The 22946-nt window shown below is 37.1% G+C and overlaps 1 protein-coding gene across 1 annotated transcript in view; it reads right to left on the bottom strand.

The window, feature by feature from the left end:
• Positions 1-22946, bottom strand: part of adamtsl3 (ADAMTS-like 3) — a 162160-nt gene that overhangs the window by 118679 nt on the left and 20535 nt on the right. Inside the window, exon 3 of the mRNA XM_079866508.1 lies at positions 19838-19957. Within this exon, the coding sequence (XP_079722634.1) occupies positions 19838-19957 (120 nt within the window). The remainder of the gene's footprint in view (positions 1-19837; positions 19958-22946) is intronic.

The raw sequence follows: 22946 nt of genomic DNA, 5'->3' as shown, positions 1-22946 counted from the left end.
TAATCCTGATTTCAAGAATTAGGAAGAATTATGTATGAAAGCTTGTTTCCACCACGGATTAAAAAATAAAAAAAAGGTAATTGTGACTTTCCATCTCACAAATTACAAGATTTAACTCGCAATTTGCACTTTATAACTCGCAATCGCAAGTTTATATTTCACAAATTAGAGAAATAAAGTCAGAATTGCAAGATATACTCGCAAATAAAAAAAGGTAATCACCTTTTTATCTCACAATTCTGACATTTTTACTTCAAAATTCAGACTTTATTACTCACAATAGCAGGAAAAAAAGTTAGAATTGTGAGATGAAAAGTTGGAATAAGCTTTTTTAGTTTTTATTCTGTGCGGAAACAAACTTCCATAATTATGGCCAGTGACAGAAGAAAATGGAAGCATGACCCATATGTTTCCTGCTACACGTGTATGTGTTTTACTACATCCAAACAGCAACAGTAAATTACAGATGTTGTCATTAAAACCTAAACTTGATATTTAACTGCTTTTGTAATTTTGATAAGAAAAAATGTACTTATGTTGTAAAAAAATAAATAAAAAAAAATTGGTATTTTTGAACTCAGCTTCATAAAATTAGGTATTATTAGGCCTTTTTTGCAAATCAGCAGATTTATTATTTCCAAGATGCAGGGTAAAACTAGGTAGGATGTGGGATAGTGCAAAGCATCAAGTGTTTTTTTCTCAAGCTAGAGTGACACATCCCACTGTTCACCAGCAAAGAAAAACCACAGACACAGTGAAGACAATCTGCACATCATCAAGCAACACATCGGTGAGAAACAGATGCAGAGCTATGAAAATCCTCCCATCATACAAGAATTCCCAACAGTGTGTGGAGAAAAGAGTCAGTTAACCAAACTTTTCGGCTCTCTCATTGATGTGTGCGCCTATCCTGAGCTTGACCGCCTAATGTCATCAATCAGCTAATCAGCTGCCCAAAGGCAGGCAGATCTCATGCGGCTCCAGATGAAGTCATGAGTAAGCCATCTGTCCCTGCTGAAGAACAGTCTGCTACCAGGAGCAGAGATATCGTAATATCGTTAGCTTGGCTAAATAAAATGTCAAAATCATGTACGAGAATCAACTAACCAACCTTGCATGCGAAAATGGCTAAAGAGGGTTAGATATCTTGGTCACTCATGAAATTCTAGAGGGCACAGGCTGATAGGTACTTTAAATCTGCAAGCAATCACATCATTACTCACATCAAGCTGATCGGCCTCTGTTGATCCTGCAGCCAATGAGATTGCTTGCTCAACATTTAAACAGTCTGGTTCAGTGTTTGCCGTAGACAAACACTGAACCAATGTTGGTATGTGTACCAACACTGAACCAGTGTAAAACACGTGCTGGTATGTTGTTCTAAATATTTGTAAACACAGCAATCAATACTTACAGTATCTAATGTATCATATATGGCCAATGCATTATATTGAATGCTTTAAATTCATATTACCCTCTTTAACGATTAAAACATAATTAAGTATTAAATCTCATATATATATATATATATATATATATATATATATTGATTAATTATGAATTATAAATAACTTTATAATGCATGATCCTAGTGATGGTCAGTTGGTCTGATTACAGCTGCCAATATGCTTTATGGGATATTCTTTGCTCTACAGTCTCCATGAGTACAAGAATATTAAGAGATGACAGTGCAAACTAACCATAGAAGATTATGCAACTTAATACGGGTGAGCTTAACAACGAATTCCACAACTAATGCATACTAGAGCTACTGTCTTGAAAGATATACATGAAAAAAAAAGACTCTGAATATTCACCTCTGGCTCACCTTTCTCCAGCTTGAAAGAGCTCTCCATCCGAGCCGATCTTTCCTTTAATATCATCAGGTCGTTGAGGTCACCCCACAAATCCTTCAGAGAGCTTCTATCATTTAGCGGGAATGCCAGGTGGCCTTTTTAGCAGCATTATATCAGGAAGAAGTAGTTAAATAAGGAAAGGCGCATGGAAGCTCTGAGGCCCCCTGTTGCATGTACCTGCAGGGCTATAGCAGCTGTGAAGCAGGCTTTTCATCTAAAAATGTCCCCTAATTAAGTTAAGTCCACCGAAGCCCTCCATGACATTCAGTTATTCTTATCCACCTCGCTCCCTGAGGGCCGACTGACCTATTCAACAAGTGGGCCGCTGTGGGTCTGCGCTGGCCAGATGCCGAGACCTTGTCGGGTAATGCTGGGGGATTTTCCACTGCCACACAGAGTCAACACGAATCCAAGCAGTATTTCGGAAAGAGGAAGGACACAATGGACAAATTAGACCAATCTCGTTATCAAGGACGGTTAGTGTGAAATCTCTTCAGTATCTCAAATGTTTCTCCGAGAGATTTAATGGCGAGTGAATGGAAACTGCATGAATCAGATTTGACTCTTGAGAAAAAGACCTCTGTAGAGTTTCAATAGAGATCTCAGCAGTGTCTCAAACTGTGCTCACATTTGCCAAGATACCAAAGTCTGCAGTCAAAAGTCAGAAATCTCACCTAATTCTTCCAAGACTCAAAAGGAATTAATACTTTTATTCAGCAAGAACAGATTAAATTGTTTTGACAGTAAAGACATTTAAAATAATTACAAAAGAATTATATTTCAAATAAATGCTTTTCTTTTAAACTTTCTATTCATCGGAGAATCCTGTAAAAATAAATTATGTAAAAAGGTTTCCACAAAAATATTAAGCAGCGTAACTGCTTTCAACACTGATAATAATAAGAATTGTTTCTTGAGCAGCAAATCAGCATAATGATTTCTGAAGGATCATGTGACACGGAAGACTGGAGTAATGATGCTGAAAACTAACCATTTTTAACAGCATTTTATGCAATGTTGTTAATTTATTAATATTGTTTATTGTTAATTCATGCTCACTCCCATTACAATTCATTAACTAATGTTAATGTGGGCCTATACAACCTGTTAAAAAGTTATTAGTAGTATGCGTAGAAAATAATGCTTAAAAACGCTATTTCTCATAAGGAGAAATATTTAAGACTTTAAAAGAATTGACACTTACATGAAACATAACTGAGAACTTAAACTTTATTACGGTGAGTTTACCATAGTATGATAAAGCAAATGTAGTAAAGCAAAAATGCTTTATTAAAGCTGGAGTCCGTAACTTTTTGGGGTTAAAAATGATCCCAAATAAATTTTTGAGCAAGAACATAACCAACCAGTGTTCAAAACTATCTGCTTGCCTTGGCTCGATTCAAAACGGTAAGCTTGTAGTAACGTTTTTAATTCCAGTGGTACAGGTGGATTTCCGCTGGAAATTCGAGCATGTCTTTGCGTCATTACATCACATCTGTACACATAAAGGTGTCTCGGCTAGTAGGCTGTGTTGCGTGTGAGGATGTTGGAGGTGGAGATTTATAGCCTTTTCTCACAGCACTTGATATAATTAAACTTATCAATTTGATGGCGGATCCAGAAAGGTTCAAACGACAATCACCAGTGACAACTGGAGATTCACCCGTTGTAAAATACAAGACAGTTCGGACTTCGGAGTGGCTACAGAAAAAAAGAGACTGCAACCGGGTGCGAAAACAAGGATAAATATCGGGAGGGCATTAAATGTAGTCACGCAATGCTGATGTTGTTAACATTAACAATTTGGGAACAAAGTATAATTTGCACGGTTTGACGTGATATGATAAGCGATCGTTAGATTTAATCAGCGCAATTTACTGCAATGCTTTTTTCCCCTTAGTTGGTCAGAACAAAAGTGGATGTTACTTACTTGTTCAGACGACATTTTCCGGTGAAAATTCTTATGTTGGTCATACTTCCGAAAAGTAGAATCTGTGATTGCGAATGCCAGTATCCACACCGGCGGCGAGGCTCAACCCATGTAAAGTTGATAATTCCGCGAATAACTGCAATTGCAGATTTCAAACAGAGATGGCGACAAAGAGGAAAAACTACGGACTGCAGCTTTAAATAAATAAAGTAAATAATTTTTTTTTTTTTCTGTAAATAAAAGATTATTGGAGAGCGTTTTTCTACTTCATAATTTCAAATTTCTTTTTGTAATTTCTTTGTGAAACTCACATCAGAGACATTTCTGAGTGAACATTGTTTCTACATTTTCTTTTTTTGTGTGTGTGTGTAGAAAGGGAACAGAGACTTGTGCTTAATACTATTAGTGCTTATAGTGCTTATAGTGCTTAGTGATCAGACCCCAAACCTACTTCAGTGTGTGATTTATCCAGCACCTTTTGTGCTACGGACATTACACCTCACATTGAGCAATGTGCTTTTACTTTTCTAAGCGATCAGACTTACAACACACTAGCGGCGTGGTGACAGTTTGAGTATTTGTCTGAGTGTTGAAGGTTTATCTAACGGTGTGACGCTGGTGTGTGTGTGTCTGTATGCATTAGTAGCAGTGTTTGGAGATCTCATGGAATGTGCTCTGATGTGCCAAATAACACACTCTTCCACCCACCCGACAGCACACATCCTAAGGGTGGGTTTCCCAGGTAACAACACTACTACATGGTTATCAGATTTACGATATCGCAAACGAGTCCAAAAATACAAGTACACACACAGGATGAGAGCGCATGAGAAACAGAGGTAGCGAGCGCGAGAGGAGGAGGAACGGAGGAGAACCCCACAGAGCGTCTGGGCTCATAGCCCAAATCTCAACACAGAAAAGCACAAGCCCAATTGAACTTTCTAATCAGCATCTATGAGCTGCTTTTCAACTCTTATATTCAACAATATCACATACAGCTGTCACATTCAGTTCAGTTTTGTTTTGTTCATGGACTTTCAGTGTGATTTCATATGACACATGTTTCTTAGTTCAGTTTCCCGCTACTTGTCCGTCTCCTTGGCAACCGTCATTATTAGGTCATTTAGGTATTTAGTAATTATCCTCGTTGTGTTCACTAAAGTTGTTCCTTCTCCTGCACTCCTCTGGATTTCATCTTCTGAGCCTGTTCCTGAGTATACCACACCGTTACACAACACCAGTGTAAACCAGCAGGGTTATATTCTAAGCTTTGAAAGTCTGAATGCATTTTTCTTTATGTATTTATTTGATTTATTATAAATAAATAAAATTATTATAATATTCATTATTTTTATAAAATAAAATTATTATCAAATACAAAAATATTGAATATATTTATTTGAAATATGAAAAAATATTTTCAAATTAAAAACATAACTCATGAAATATAAATTATTATATGAGTATTCATATAAATATCAGTATTAAAAACAGCAACAAACATGACATAATCTAAGTTTTCCCCAGTGTGAACAGCATACGTATTTCAGGAATATCTTATATCCAATTATTTATTCAAATAAAATCATTAAATACAAATATGTTATATGTATTTTATAAAAAATATAATATTTTTTTAAAAAATATATTATTATTAATTCATTAATTAAGGCAAAATATGATGTCAGTTTGTATAACATGTATTGCATTAAAATATGAATTAAAAATATCCTAAATTTAGACATAAAACTCTCAAAATATTAATATTATTGTTGAACATAATATTAATAAAATACAAAATTGTATTAATGCCCAGTGAGAACAGCATGTGTGTTTCAAATATATTTTACACCCAAAAATCGTACTAACTGGAATTCAACTTTACCTCAGTTCGTCCACTTAATAATTAATTTTTTTATATAAAAACTGACTAAACTTTTGGCAGACTGTTCAAACAATGAGTCATAAAAGAGATCGCAGCTGATATCATGTCCAGTTCATTCATCATAGTGATGGAAATGGAAGGTCAATTCGAGTGCATTGCATTGTGGGGTATTTTATTCCTAGCAGTGTGCTCTGGTAGTGAAGTTAAGTGAAGTGACATGACATGATGTGATGTGACGTGACATGACGTGAAGTAAAATAAATCCCCTGTGCACAGTATACATAAATACTGTAGTGTAGAAGTATAATATTAGTAGCATGCAATCTTGAGCGTCCAAGAAACCTGTATCCTGCAGTTATCTCTCCTATATTAGACTCAGAAGTGTTATTATGCAAAGTTGAAAGGAAAGAGAAAATAATGATCGAAAGAAATGGGGTGCTGTATAAGCACTTAAATGTTTACTTTAATTTGGATTTGGATTGAATATCAAACACTAGATTCAGAATGACCATATACACATATACACTCATCCTGAGCTATTTACAGCCTTTGATCAGCGCGACACACTGGCTCATCCGTTCCAGAACAAACAAAATGACCTCAGTAAAAACAGAAAACATCAGCCAAAATCAAATCAACAGATGACCTCTGGCTTTAATAGTCAACATGAAATCATAATTGTCCCTATTTATTTTCTTAATGCATGTTATTTATTGTGCATGACTCATTGCATGCTATTCCAAAGAAACAAAATGTTTGTCTGTGTAATTCTTCACCAAAATGCACAACTTTTCAGACTGATACCAAGGGTGCTTAAATATCAAGTGTAGTGTCCAAATATCCAGTTCTGGCAGGTCACGTTAGTCAAGCTCGCATCAGCTGATCCACGTCTACCTATGGGAATACGACGCCTATATCACTGTATACATATATAAGCTCCTCAATATTATCAGCAGCTATCGCGTTTCTCAGGAGCTAATTACCCTCCTCCATCCCCAGCTCCTCCTCTCGTCCAGTCTGGATTTGGCGTTCTGATTCCTCTCTGAATCAGACTAAATTCTCGAATTATGTTGTACATTAAAATATTGATGTAATGATATCTGCAATTCATTCATGTTGGTTCTGTTCTGTTTACCCTAAGGGGGGTTATTGCTGCTGCCCTGAATAGAACCATAACGCCAATCCAAACTGTATGCTAACTGTCAATCGTATTTGACGATAGTGGTCCTGACAGAAATGACAGTATTTCAAGAGGAAAACTGACTGCAGACTCTGATAAGAGTCTATGTATTTAAAATTAAATTAAAAAAAATAAAAAAAAATATATGAAATATAATATTATTAATAAAATATTTAAAAATTAAATAAAACAACCCAATATGCAGAATAGTTTGCTTGTTGGGAACAGCATACGTTAAATAAAAAATTGAAAAACAAATGTATTACATGTTTTAAATAAAAAATAAAACAAAACAGGAAACTCTCAAAATATTAATATTAAAGTTATAGCGGAGGATTTTCTTTTTCCGGGTGGATCATCAAGACTATTGGTCCTCCTAAGTGTCAATCATTCTGGTGATATGTTTACGTAAGGCCGTCGTACGTGCTCGTGCACATGATTCACACGATGGCGTGCGCTCAAAACACAGGTTGGGCTTCCCACTGATGCCTCAGTCGCGAAGTTTCTTGACAGGTAAAGTTTGGCATGCTATTTGGAGAAATCCATTTAAAATCACTGCTAGTAAAAGTTAATGTAAGCTATGATTAGCTTGTGCACACGTTTAATAGGCGTTCCCTCTCGGGAGCAGGTAGAGTGTTGCGCATGTGCATTTAAGAAAAAAATATTAACTTGAATTCAACCTAACTTTAGCGTCTACTTATAATCTTGGAAATAAATGTCATTATTTTTTGTTTATATAAAAAAAAAACACCTAAGTTTCACAATCCATGCTATTTCTAATAAAATAAAGACTTCTCATTCACACTATAGAAGTAAAATGGTTTATAGACCTCATTTTGTACAGTTTAGCAGCGTGCATTGTCTTCATTTTGCTTACGGGGGTTGAATAAAGGATGAACCTGTGCTCGTGTGTGTCTATGTGTGTCTGAGGGTGTGTAGTAGCAAGACACAAAGCAGGTGTATACACAGCTCTCCAAAAACGTCCACTCTCAAACAAAGCCGGTGACGGGCAGTTCCCAGGAAGGGGTAACGTGGCGTAAAATCTATGCACAGCCTTTCTTTGTTGCAATTCAGGCCTAATCCATCTGAGCTCCCCTGTAATAAAAGTTAGCGACTGGTTGTTGAGACCCGGAATGAGCAAGTGGGCCGTAGTTCGGCTGGGATAACACGGCTCCTGTAGCTATGGTTACTCAATGCTGCCCACCTCAATTAGAACTCGGCCCTTTTTGAAGCCTTTTGGGGGGGTGGATCTGCGAGCATGACGCGATGATAAGGACAGAACAGGCTAAGAAAAAAAATTATATTTATACAATTTAGGTCTTGAATGAATCTAATTGAATTTGGGTGTAAAGCTGTTGAAGCATCAACAATAACTTGCACGCTTGTTCATTCTGTCTGTATGACCTGAAGTTATATCTAACTAAACTGAAGAAATAACCAACTGAAAATCTGTTTTTAACCCTTTTAAGCCTGGCATAGGAAAGGATAGTCAGAAATATTTTTTAAATGGAACAGTTTATTTAATCTCAGCTGAAAATCTAAAAATAGATTTTGCATCATATTTGATAAATCAGGTTTTTAAAGCCCATACAGTATGATATAGTTATAGTGAGTCTATGGTGCTCATACTCAAAGTTGAAAAAAATAATCTCAGGTTTATATAGAGGCCCAAACAGAGCAAAATTTGGCCAGATATTGTTATTTATATGGCCAAAACATCAATGAGATAATAGTATAACAGACTAAATACATAAAATGTTAGAGCATCTATATCTTTCAATAATATCTCTTAAGGCAAGCTCACACTACATGACTTTTGGCTGGATTTTGCTCTCCCAGACAAATTTCCAAGGTCTGCAACAAAAACCCCGGATCGCGTCCAAAATATGCTTGTTGTGGTCACCATACGTTAAGTATGAGCAGGTCAGTGACGTGACCTGAGCCTGTCTCAAAAAGTCACATACAATGTGATATTTTCAAACCTGTTTGATATTATCGCCACGTTTTCACTGTTGGTCGGGACTGCCTCGTGACCAAATGTCTGGTAGTTTGTGCACCCCCTCAGTACTGTGTTGTGTAGTATGCGTGCTGCTATGATAAGACAACAGATGACAAGAAACCTTGTTCTGTTGTGTAAGCACCACAACAATTCAGGTAGTCTTACAGTCCTGTAGTGTGAGCTTGCCTTGGGGGGGCAAAACATATAATGTAAAAAAAATGTAACAGGCCAAAAAAACAAGAGATAAGAGTAGCTAAGAGAAGGTGGAAAGGTGTCAAAGACACCGCCAATTACAAGACATCATCATCTTTATATGCTGGGAATCAACAACTGGCTGATGATCAGGGGTGTTTCCCGTACAACGACGTAACTCGCTGCTTAACTACCATAGTACGTTGCTAGTCACGATTGTTTGCCAAAACCATATTGTCGCAAAGTGTCGTTCAACCACGTTGGTTAATGACGTCACATACGTGGTGGAGTAATAACTTATTTTAAAGAATCTGTTTGAGATCGAATTAATGCTATATTTTGCTATAAATTACAGACATGGCATCTGAGGACTATTTCTTATTTTTCCAGATTCAATCATAGGCTCGTTCTTATGTAGTAGAGTATGTACGCACATGTGCAGTCTTCAAAAACGGAGCTTTAAACCTCTTGACAAACTAAAAGACATAAATGACAAAAGAAACTAAATAAAAGACATAGGTTGTACGGAATGTCAACTTGCTTATTTTACTCAGAATAGTCCACATGCAAACTAGAAACTCTGCTTCTAACCACAGGTCGAGAGTTGTCATTCCATCCACACAACTTTGCGATGCTGTTTGCGAATGTCCGTTGGAACGTTGGTTTTGGGAAACACCAGCTCGTTGAACTATGCTGATAATGACAGAACTTGCGAACATATTTGGCTAACAATGCTTTTGGGAAACGCACCCCTGAATGAGTTCTATTGTTGTTTTGAAAAAGGTTGTCTCGCAGCCCATACCCACTCTGACCTTCACTCAACACAACCTTCAACACCTCCTGCTTACCCCCCACTCCTACTGCTCAACCTGCACTGAATCTGTGTAGAGGATGTATGCCAGTTCTTCCGGAAAAAGAAGATCAGGCAATCATCAGGCCCAGACAATGTCTCGCCCACCTGTCTGAAAGTCTGTGCAGACCAGCTGTCACTCATCTTTACTCAAATCTTCAACAAATCTCTGGAGCTGTGTGAAGTACCTGCTTTAAATGCTCCACCATCATCCTCATTCAAAGAAACCCCAAGATCACAGGACTGAACGACTACAGACCTGATCCTTTAATGTCTGTGGTCATGAAGTCTTTCGAGAGACTGGTGTTGGACCAGCTGAAGGACATCACTGGACCCTTGCTAAACCCCCTTCAGTTTTCTTATTGAGCAAACAGGTCTGTAATGGGACTGGGACTGCATTACATCCTGCAACATCTGGACTTATGCTAGGATCCTGTTTGTGGACTTCAGTTTGGCCTCCTGTCCAAATTAACTCAGCTCTCTGTGCCCACCTACATTAGTTAGGTGATCAACTTCCTGACAGACAGGCAGTAGCTAGTGAGGCTGCAAAAATTCACATCCAACCACCGCACGATCAACTCTGGCGCTCCACAAGGATGTGTTAGTTTTAGCAATGCACTCAATTAATTGCGGCTCTGACCACTGGGAGGCCAGAGTCTTCCAAAACTTCACCTTGTAAATCTTTAATTTAACTGTAAATTCACACGTAAATGTTGTAGTTTATGTTATTTGCATTTGATTATTTTCAAAATCAGGGAAAGTGTGTTGCAACGCACTACTCAAACTAAACTACACACCTAAAACTAAAATTATATGCACCAATTACACCGAAAATCATTTTCTCATTACATTTTTAGGAAGATGTAGTTCCCTGCAGTCTCCACTTCCCCACAGAAAATTAGTCCTTCTGATTGTCCTCACACATAAAATATCAGTGAATGATGCAGTGGGGCAGGAGCGAGACATTCTCCGACCTCATTTGATTTAGCAGGTAATTGCTTTTGCTGAGTTGAATATTTCTTCCTGCATTCTAAGGTCCCTTTGTTCGAATTGTTTGCAACAACTTAATTTAGACCAGTGTTTCATGCGAAGTCCTAACTGAGACACATAAAGCACACAGGGAGGACAATATCTGATCTCTCCAGCATGTTAAGAATGTCTTAAAGAAGCCTCTGTTTGAGTTAAACCTTGTTGAACCTCTGCTTCACAACCCAAGAGACGGCCCTGGCATCATCTATCCTTTTGTTATCTGTTCCTGCTTCTCAAACTCTCTTGTTCCAGTGGAATTCCTCACAGAGCAATAAATTCTTAGCGGCTCAATCTTCTCCCTACGGTCAGCGCTGACGTCCTGCAAAGTAAACGCAACCGCTGCCCAAATTCAACGTAATACCAAAGCCGCAGTGATGGTGAAGGGGGCGCTGCCGTAATGTATTCATGTTAAACCGCGACCAAAGAAGGCCGTGTCAGAGAACGTGAAAAAGGGCTGCAAAATGAGGCGATTGCTAAATCGGCGTGCTCTCAGAAGACAGGCAAACGAGATCCAGATGGTTGTTCTGTTCCAGGGGCCACACCTGTTGTCCGGGGGGGGGGGGGGGGGGGGGGGGGGGGGGGGGGGGGGGGGGGGGGGGGACAGGAGACGCACACACGCACACACATAAAACATAACGCAGTTCGCATATGTATTCAAACGTGGTCACCATGTTAAAAATATGACCTTGAGTGAACTTGAATGCAGGGAATTGACACAACAGGTGTGCAGCCTGAGCAGGTCCCTTAAGTTGAAACAAGCTGATCTGAGAACAGCAACAGCCCCCCCAAACACACACACACATACCCCCACAGAGCAGGAACAGCAAAACACACAAGTTGAAGCCTTAATGACAAAAACAGCTAAATATTTTAGATGAAAACCCCCACATGAGCTAAATCAATTTAACTGTAAAAATGTAAGTGTAAATAGCTCTGTTCCAAAGCCTAGTGAGCTCCCTACTTAGACAGCATTTTAAGGCCTCGTGTGCTAATACCCAAGTTGGCTAAGTAAGATAATTTTTTATCCTTAAAGTCACAATAAAATCAAAATTGACAGTTCAATTTGTTTGTTTTTTATGAAAAATTGCAGAATTTATTAAAAATGATTTATCCATGCACATCATTATTTTTAATTCATGTGCCCTAGTAATCTTTATTCAAAATAACTTGCCTTCCCTCTTGCAGCGACATCTCTTCTCTTCTCTGATGATGTGTTTACTGATATGAGGGCGGGACAACCAGTACTCACATAAGATCGACCAATAGCAAACCACAATGATCCAAACATCCAATCAATTTCCCCATGACAAAATCAAGTCCCTGTCCTACATTTTTTCTTGTTCAAGAAGCCGTTCCTCTTGGATATACGTCACAATCGGGAAGAACATCGGTTCATGCCAACTTTAATGCAATGCAACATTAATATTTTTCAAAGCAAAGCACACACAATCCAACTTGCCCTCCCTGCCCATAAGTCAGAACCTCAAAAAGGCCTGTTCCTCGAGCAAAAACATGCGACCTAAAATAACACCCAGTCATTTCGGCCCAGGTTAAATTCCAGAAGTTTTCCAGATTTGATTAATAATGGTGGAGAGAGAGGCTGATAGGATACACACACTTTCCCTGAATATCATTGATGGCAGCTGTAATGCAGGGCCTTCACGGTTGACTAATCTACATGAAGTTACACAATTATGTTTCCTAAGTTAATACTAACATCATGTGGTCTGCATACTGTGACTCTGTGCTTTTCTCAGAGAAATAACAGCATTCAGCCGCACTACAAGAATGGAATGTCATCATTTACGTACCCTCATGTTGTTTCAAACACATATGCTGTTATATTTCCAGTGGAACACACTTCACACAGCTATTTTTTCCATATATCAACAGTTTGTAGTTACCATGAATATCAAGCTCCAGAATGACCATAAAAACACCAAAAAGTAAAGAAAAAAGTTAAAATGACTCATGACATGACTCATTTGGATGAAATGGCTGTGAACAACTATTAATAAAGTAGTTCAGATATGGTGAATGGAACAATAAAAAGATAAATCTGGGTTCTAGTAACATTAGCTGCTATTATAGTTGTGCTGGGGGCAGTTGAGGTTGAAATATTTCAATTAAATATGGCAAAGAAAACTCCTGACTTCAGAAATGGATCAAAATATTTTACCGCTCCATTCCAACCCAAAACGAGACATGCCTGGCATGCTTCCTCTACCAATACCAACATGTTTAATTTCCTCTCCATCTTCATTCTAGTCTTATCAACAACTTGACACATCAAGGTCTGAGGATAATTTTATGCGGTGTGACCATGAAAATGATTTGGCAACAATGAATGAAACATCATTCAATAAAAAAACATTTCATTTCAGGCAGGAGGTTTTGTTGTCATGTTGAAGTTCATGTTGAACTTTGTGAGTGTAGGTTGAGGACACATTTTTGCCTTGTATTTATCAAAGGCTCAGTCAAAAAAAGACAAATTAGGTCAAACCTGATTTTTGAATCTGAATCTGAAAGTGAGATTTTAAAGCTTTGCCAAAGGGAAAGATTATCAGTGAATAAGACCCTACTTTTAGACTCACAGTAAGCTTATATTCAAAAGATTTGCAATATAGCACAGAAGTTGTTTAGACTATTTTTATGGTCCTTTTTGGATCTTGATAAATGTGGTCACTACGGTTGTTTCACAGAAGAATATGGAACAATATGAGAGTGAGCAAATAACACACACTAGTGTCCAAAATTTACGGTCTGTAAAATTTAATGAAAAATTGTATGTTTTTTAAAGACGTTATGCTTACCCAGGCTGCATATGATTAAAACTACAGAAAAAGTTTAACTTTTAATATATTTTAAAATGTATTTTATTCCTGTGATAGCAAAGCTGAATTTTCAGCATCATTACTCCAGTGTTAAGTGTCACATGATCCTTCAGAAATCATTCTAATATGATGATTTGCTGCTCAAGAAACATTTCTTATTATTATCAATGTTGAAAACAGCTGTTATGCGTAATATTTTTGAGGAAACTTATTCAGGATTCTTTGATGAATAGAAAGTTCAAAAGAACGGCATTTACTTGGAACAAAAAACTTTTTGCTACATTCTAAATGTCTTTACTGTCACTTTTGATCAATTGAATGCATCCCTGCTGAATAAAAGTATCAAACTCTTTCAACAACAAAAAAAAAAACCTACTGACCCCAAACTTGTTCTTGTCAATGTTTCTGGCATCAACGCCCTTGTTTTCCACAGCACTAACAAAACATCTGCAGCTTATATCTGCCTACCAACGCTGAACTAGAAAGCTTGCATCGCTATCTAATTTCAAATGTCAAGCATTAACTTATAACTGAGCCACATCTTGTCAGGCGTTCTTGAGGATTAGGCAAATGGGACTTTACACAACCCTCGACTGAAAGTGCTCAGGGTAGAACACTAGATGTCCCATATAACTAAGAGAGTCTTGATTAGCATCCCAACCTTGGCAATACCAACATCCTCTTTGGCACACGGACCTGAAAGTCAAAGGAGGCATTCAGAGAAGCGCATTTATGGAAATTTTAATCCACATTAAAAATAGATCAAGGGTGTCATTGAATAAAAAGGCGTTATGAGCATTAGCAGGCAGTGGGGTGATGAAATGGGTTTTTTAGCAGTTGGAAAGAATTCAGGCTTTAATTAGAGACAATTAGGAGCAGCCATGCATGAACGCTCACATAGATAGATGGATGGATGGATGGATGGATGGATGGATGGATGGATGGATGGATGGATGGATGGATGGATGGATGGATGGATGGATGGATGGATGGATGGATGGATGGATGGATGGATGGATGGATGGATGGATGGATGGATGGATGGATGGATGGATGGATGGATGGATGGATGGATGGATGGATGGATGCTTATTATAGCAAAAGTCATAGTTAATAGTTAGTTAATAGTGAGAATTGGCCCTAATCTAAAGTGTAAGAGAACAATGCTTTGATTCCAACTGTGCTAAAACACACAATATAAAAACAGCTATGATGCAAAACACCTGTTTACCGGCTATTTTGTATATCATTATGCAGATGCATTCAGTATAGACCAGGGCCCCTCACACTTTATGGCTAAAATGCAACACCCTCCTGCTTTGTTCATTATTGTTCACTTCAGTGATAGTTAGTATTTAAGTTCTGAGTTCTTTTAAGCCATGCTGAGCCTGACTCTCTCAATTAAAATCTCCATTCCAGCACATCGGCGTGCCACAGACGGGGGCCACTCTTACAAAAAAACCCGTCAAACACCACAAAGATGAAACCTGGCACTGGCTTTCCCAAGGTGAACACCTTCTCAAACCCAGACGTTCAAATCTCCCCGACCGTTGCACGCCCCTTGACCCAAATTAATCAACACACTCCAAACCCATCCATTAAAAATCCACCTTCTGCCTGCACTGTGTCACGTCTTTTCAAATGAGAACTTATTTTAGAGAGAACTGGACTGGCTGTAAGTGGAAACACTGGCACTAGCGTGCTGCATTGAGCCAAAAATCTCCAGCTGGCTAAACTCAAAGTCTCAAGCAGGTAGCGCAACACAAAAAACCATTAGATATGCTTTACGGGGCTCTCTGAGGAAAGCTGCTTTATACGGTTTCGGATGGCCGGGGAGATGCCCAAAGGGAACATGTGCATTATCTATTAGTTTAAGCCCCGTGTCTGTAGGGGAAAGCCCTCCATCTGTGGCTAACCTCAGCAGGCACAGGCCTGGATGGTATCCACCTTCTTTCTAATGGAGAGAAACAGCATGCAAGCAGCGGCACTGGGGCCGGTGGCATTTTCTTTTGATGCCTTTACCTTTCAGACGGCACAACTGGGATGATTTTACAATCTTTTGACATATTCTAAATTTAAAACATCAGTCGTATAGTTTTTTCCCCCATAATGGACAGGAATGTGATGCTTTTTTTCAGCAAGGACATTTTCTGTGTCTGCATAAGAATGGAAACTATGTTGAAATTATTGGGAACTGTCTATATACACTGTACAGAGATGTTGTCAAAGGAAAATATATTATACACTGTGTCTGTGTTGTTATTATATATTTTTTGAAAATAAAATACAATTTAAATATTAACTGAGAAAATGAAAATTAGAAATGTTTCCTTGGCAACTAACTAAAAAATAAATAGTTGAATTACTAAAATTAAAACTAAAACTAAAATTTAAATAAATTAAAATAAAAGCTAAATGAAAATATTTTAAAAGTTTTTTTTTTTTAAAAATGAAGAAAAAAATTTAATCAAATGACATTCAAAATATACAAATTTAATTCAAAATATTAATAAATACTATAGAATATAATAGAATATAAACAATACTAAAATAACAGAAAATAACAGTGCGAAACTGGAAAAAAATTGTGCAACAATACTCCTTTAAAAAATAGTCTGGAATAAAAGTCCACACAAATTTGTTTAATTGAGCGAAAGAAGTCTAATTATCATCTTAGAAGTCAAAAAGGTTGTATTTCCAATCAAATTTTGTGAATTTAAATAAAAATTAAAAAAAAAATGTATCAAAATTTATGCCTGATCAAATAATAAATTACAAAAAAAGTCAAATACATTTTAATGACATTTTCACAAATGGCTGGAAATTAATTTTACTACTTCTGATACAGGGTATATTCTAAAACGTGAAACAATCCACCTCCAATGTAACAACCTTTTTTAAATGATCCTATCGGATTAACTTTAGCAGCCCTGAAATACTATTAACTAAAATAAACTGAAACTAGAAAACAATGCTAAATTTATCAATTAGAAATTGAAAATCACATATACTCTATATATGCTGCAGCAAAAGTAAGAGTAGTAAGGTAGAATTCTATTGCAAACAGGGCCACTGAGTATGTTTTCGTGCACACACACAGAGACACACACACACACACCTATCAGCATTGATATACAACAGCAGTGCATTAGTATGAGCCCATACGAGCAGAAATGCTTGGAAGTCTGTCATAACAACAGGAAGCAGCATGTGTTTGCATGGTTGCTGTGCCACCACCGCATTCCAGTATTAAATCACCATAATAAAAGCCATCCTGGACATGCATGCCAACACGTCACAGACATAACAACTGGCCTGGAAACAGACATCAGTGCTGAACTAAAGTGAACCAAGGTTTCCATAACAGGCCCCAAAACAGTTCAGTGGCACAGAGTGTGTCTGGGTTAATGGCTCCCAGGGCAGGCGTTCAAAAGAAAACACTCAGGCAGAGCTTTATAATGCCTATAAACTTTGGGTTTACCTGGACTTTCCTGTTACAGAGGGTTTACCGAGACGGCCTGGCCTAAATTCCCCTTAAGCCGAGGGGCTGATCTGAAAGTCTTAACTGATTGCATCGAGTGGAAATGCTCCAACCGCCGCTAACACAGAGCATGTCACGGAAGGTTATATTATTTCTGTGAATTATGATCATTCAAAATTTGACAAATCAGTCTCTACATCATTGACAGGTCTTGTGCCTTCAATAAAGGTGCGTTCCAGGTTCTGATTTGTTTAGCCATGTGTATATGTGTTAATCCATGGTCATAATAATCGCATTGAATCGGTCTTATATCATGTGTTTTCTTTCCCACGTGCAGCTACATAAAAACTCCTGAGGTAAATAAAGTAAAATAAGAAAGGACAGAGCCTCAGCTGCTTCTCAACACTTTTACTTTGCCATACCTATACAACAAAATATGCAAATGTAACATTCATCGCCATAACATGCATAAATACTTTAGTTTGTATAATAATAACCAAATTTGTGAATACTCAAACACAAAGTAGTGGCCAAAAGTGATGTCCAGCCTTGGAGAATTGACATTGTCATTCTTTATTTCAATTAGTAAAAATGTGTTAAAGTGAAACAGGCCAAATTGTGCGGATATAATTTTTGTCCACGCTGTCATACAAAGAAATTTTGAACACATGCAAAAACAATAGAGGACCAACAAAATATGAATAACTGATTATCTTTTTGTTAATGTATACTTTTTCCTGTGAGTTTTTGTTTTTCTATGAATATTTTTGCAAAGTAAAATAAAACCTGTAGCTTTTTTTGCCAAATATTTTTGTCACATAAATCCCTTAACCTTTTGTTCTTCCCTCATATTTAAAATATTTTGATGGTTTCATCCAACTTGTAGCTTTTGGCCACTACTGTATGTAAACTCCTCCACTGAAGAGCCACTGAAAAACTCTTTCAATGGCTCTGATCCATTATTCTTTCTGACTGGTGACGGTGTGACAGTTGGGTGATTTTCCCTCTCCACTTTCTGTGAAGCGATGTATCGATGTTCCCTTACACCTTTAACACTTTCACAGTGTCATAGTCCTAAAACAGATAGATTAGGTCCAGGCTTCTGATTGGTCAATACACCATTCCAGTCGTGATACACACAACAGTAACTGCTTTGATACGAAACATGCCGTGCCTGACAAAGCCTTTCAGCAGTCACTATATTCACAACACAATATAGCTTCTCATAACATATTGCTTAACTCTTTCCCCGCCATTGACGGAAATGTCCTGCTTTCCGTGTTTTCACTGTTATACGGTAGGGGGCGCTATGACACATCTTCTGAAAGAGTACTGAATCTCCGGATCAAAACACAGGTGAAAAATAAGCAGAAACAAACGATAGCATATGTAAGCAGATGCATATGTAAAATAACGCGATCATAAACATTATAAATCAAAACTGGCTAAAGTTACTGAATGAAATGTAAATCTAGGATGAGGTATAGGACTGTGCAAGCTTTTGAGGTGTTGATGAACTCGATCTACTCCATCTATGTTTTGATCATTGTTCTGAATCCCATCTGGATGTAGTCTGGAAAAAAAAAACGTGTTTTTCTCAAAATGTTGCCTTTTTAATGAAACTTACCCACATTCATGTATTGATTGAAAAAAGAATGCACTAAGCTAGAATAAAATGTTTTAATTTTCTGTTTAAAAGCAGAGGCTCTGTTCTTTCTTTTGATATATTGCATGTTCAGATATTCATACAACAAAATATAATGGGGGCGATGAAACTTTTATGAAAATGTTTCAAAATGCTGCCGGTGGCTGGGAACTTTTTAAAAAAACGCTGGCGGGGAAAGAGTTAATATAAAAATATATTAAAAACACTCGTATGGGGCTGGGAAGATCATTCTAAAATGATGATTTGCTGCTCAAGAAACATGTCTTATTATCAATGTTGAAGACATATAATAGGGTTATATCATATTAAATGTTAAGTTACTCATAGCACAATTATGACACATTGTAGAACTGATATTATTTCTCACTATCCTTCGAACTGTTTTCCCCTTAGTGCAGAACAGATATGCACAAACAGAAATGATTCATTCATTGACTTGTGCCATCCTGTGAAATTAATCACTGACTCATTTAATCATACGCCCCGAGGACATTCTTACTGAGTTTACTTTTCTACAAAAAAATCATGCAACTCTAAAGTCAAATGTACATTTTCAATCAATACTGAAAAATACTGATACAAATTTTTATATATAAAATTTACATAAATTATCCAGCGTATATTAGGTAAAATTATATATTATATGCAAAAAAAATTAACATTTTCTACATATAGGCCCTACTGTATACACACACACACACACACACACATCAAGACAGCTCACGAGGTGTTAGAACAAAGCCTATTAGCTAGTATTAAATTCAAGAAGCTAATGAACCACGATCATTTCACAGAGCAGCATTTTTACAAAGTGCAATTTAATCACCACAATATGAAGTGGCAAGTATGACTTTAATTAGAAATCATCTCAATTGAATAGACACAATCCAGATGAATATTCACAGGGAATGTGTGTGTAATTCTGTTATTCTGACCTGGTCATCATAGCGATAGGTGAGATACTGCTCTCCTGTTGTGTCTTCCAGAAAGCTTCCTTGTGGAGAAAGAGCAAATTCAGGTAGGAAGTAAGCACTCTGCGTCTGGCTCGCTAACCCCTGTAAAACAAGACCACAACATCCACATTAAACCTAATCGAAAAGTACTGTGGAGGCCTGCATGTAACATTTGCCACACCATGAGGTAAGATGTTATGAAATGTTAACAGTGTTCAACTACTGTACATACAGGTCAAGCTGAATAATTTTGCAATTGTAATTGTAAGATTTAGATTTAAAAGTCGGTTAAGGACTTTTCGAATGTTAATTGGGTTACTTTATATAATATATTATTTAAATATTATATTGTTAAGAGGAAAACACCTTGAGATGTGACATCTCGTTTTCGAGGGGACCTCAAGAAAAACATACTTCACATACATACATACATACATACATACATACATACATACATACTAACAGAACAAAGACAAAAGCTCTCCATCACACCTAAACCACCCATATCTTCCCCAATCTAACCATTAGATATTAGACAATAAACAGTTAAGGTCATTCATATAGACAATTGAAAAAAAAGAAGATATATATCAAGCATGAAGAAAACAGTTGCAAGACATCTTAAACTGAATATATATATATATATACACACACACACACATTTTGTGCATGACAGAGTGTGAGAGTGTGTCTTATTTACTGGATTTGGAATTGTATTAAATCAAATAAATGTATCATGTACATATATGATGTATGCATATGCAATTAATGTACTGTATATCACACACATATATCAGCCAGTGTCTATATATCAAAAAACTTATACAGTACATAAAATAATCATCCTTTTCCTGACTCATGAAATGAACCTCAAAACCTGCCAGCTGCAAGCCATCTATGACATCCCCCAAACTAAAAGAAAATAAAGGACTACAGCATGGACAAATTAAGAGGAATTGCAACTGTTAAAAGTAGTGTCAAAAGTTCACTGTGAGATAGTAAGAAGCCCACAGAAAAGAAAGCGGTTCGGGGTCTTTCAGAGTTGAAACTCCCTTTTGTCTTAGAGGTTTATTGAGGAAGATTAGCTGCAGCACATGCACCAAATCCTGAATCGTACAGACCAATTTGAAGTTGGCTACCATGAGTTTACCGTATTGATGCCAGGCTGACGGGTTTCTCAGAAGTGCCTGGTGGTGACACTCTTATAAACATTTCATGCAAGTTAAAGAGGTTATAAAATCACAGCAAGCTCCTGAAAAGCTTTTTTCCCTCCCTTCTCATTAAATGGGGAACTATTTACAAGCGTTTGAAGCTTGAAAACAAAATATACCTGGGTATCAAAAGCGAATCTAATTTTACACCTGAGCACTGGGAGCGTCTGCTGGTGCAAGTGTGAATGGATACATGCTAACGCTGGTTACTTCTCCAAGCACTTACGCCCTAAAGATCAGAGGAGTTTGGCACACGCTCAGAGAAGCCGCCCGGCATGCTTTCATCAGCCACACCGACTTTCACTGACAAGCCTGAATTAACAGCCCTGGTGTGTGTGTGTGTGTGTGTGTGTGTGTGTGTGTGTGTGTGTGTGTGTGTGTGTGTGTGTGTGTGTGTGTGTGTGTGTGTATGTGTGGACATGTTTTTCTACACCGGTGGGGACTTAAACCTGAATGCACACAGACTCATGGGGACTCGTGTCACCGTGGGGACCTAAATTGAGGTCCCCATGGGTACAAAAGCTTATAAATCATACAGAATTAGCTTTTTTGAAAATGTAAAAATGCAGAATGTCTCCTGTGATGGGTAGGTTTAGGGATAGGGGCAGTGTAAGGGGATAGAATATACAGTTTGTACAGTATAAAAACCATTACGTCTATGGAGAGTCCTCACAAAGATAGTGCACCAGACATGTGTGTGTGTGTGTGTGTGTGTGTGTGTGTGTGTGCGTGTGCGTGTGCGTGTGCGAGTGCGAGTGCAGAGCAAAATTCAGAAGAATTTTAAGCACCGGCTCCAAATTCACAGTCACAACACGGAAGAACTTCATTACTTTAACATAAGTTTTTCAACTAAACATAAATAATTACACCATTTTTAATAATTATGTCTATTTCTTTCCTCATTTGTAGAACACGCATAATAACTAATTAGACATCTATTTCTAAACTGAATTCAATATGGTTATCATAACAGATTTTTTAATTTTACATTGTGTAGAGCACCACTAAATTTTCCTTAGATAACTTCATAGAAATAATTATTGACAACAACATTTTAATGATTAAGAAAACTAGTGAAGTACTGATTTATTAAAAATAATGGTAACACTTTACAATAAGGTTCATTAGTTAACATGAACTAAGAATGAACAATATTTCTAAAGCATTTATTAATCTTAGTTAATATTAATTTCAATATTTAATATTACATTATTAAAATCAAAGGTTGTATTTGTTAACATTAGTTAATGCACTGTGAGCTTACATGAACAAACAGCATAGTTAATACATTAACTTATGTTAACTAATGAACCTTATTGTAAAGTGTTACCAAAATAATTATAAATATTTAATGTAAAATTAAATACTTTTTAAATACTATAGGTTACTAACTATACTTTTTTTCATCATGTAATATGTATTCAGTAATGGACTACAGTTTTTTAAGTAATCTACCCAGCACCAGCACAGCACTTATTAATATCATTTAATGTGTCCAGAAATATTAATATAAATGGTGATGCATTTGCGATGCAACCCTGATGCATGTATATTTGAGATTAAAAACCCTGATCTAGTCAAAATAAAGACCCTCTGTTGTTGTTGTTGTTAATGGCAAAATTACAATCAATGTGTGCGTATGCATAAATGTGTTTGTGTGTGTGTGTCATGTACTGTACGTTTTCGCAATCTGTCCCCAAACAGAAGCATCAATCCAGACTGCTTACAGCCTAAACAAGTGTCATCTGTCACCCTTGTAAACACCCCACCATCTGTGTTCCTCAAAAACACACACACACACACACACACACACAGAGAAATCCTTCAGGTGCTGACTGCATTAGCAGGGGGCATCTTCACCAGTAAATTCCCTATGAGGC

The sequence above is a fragment of the Squalius cephalus genome (genome assembly GCF_949319135.1).
Source record: "Squalius cephalus genome assembly, chromosome: 3".
NCBI lineage: Eukaryota > Metazoa > Chordata > Actinopteri > Cypriniformes > Leuciscidae > Squalius > Squalius cephalus.
The sequence above is the reverse complement of the archived record's forward strand: the minus strand, read 5'-3'. Positions and strand labels throughout refer to the sequence as shown.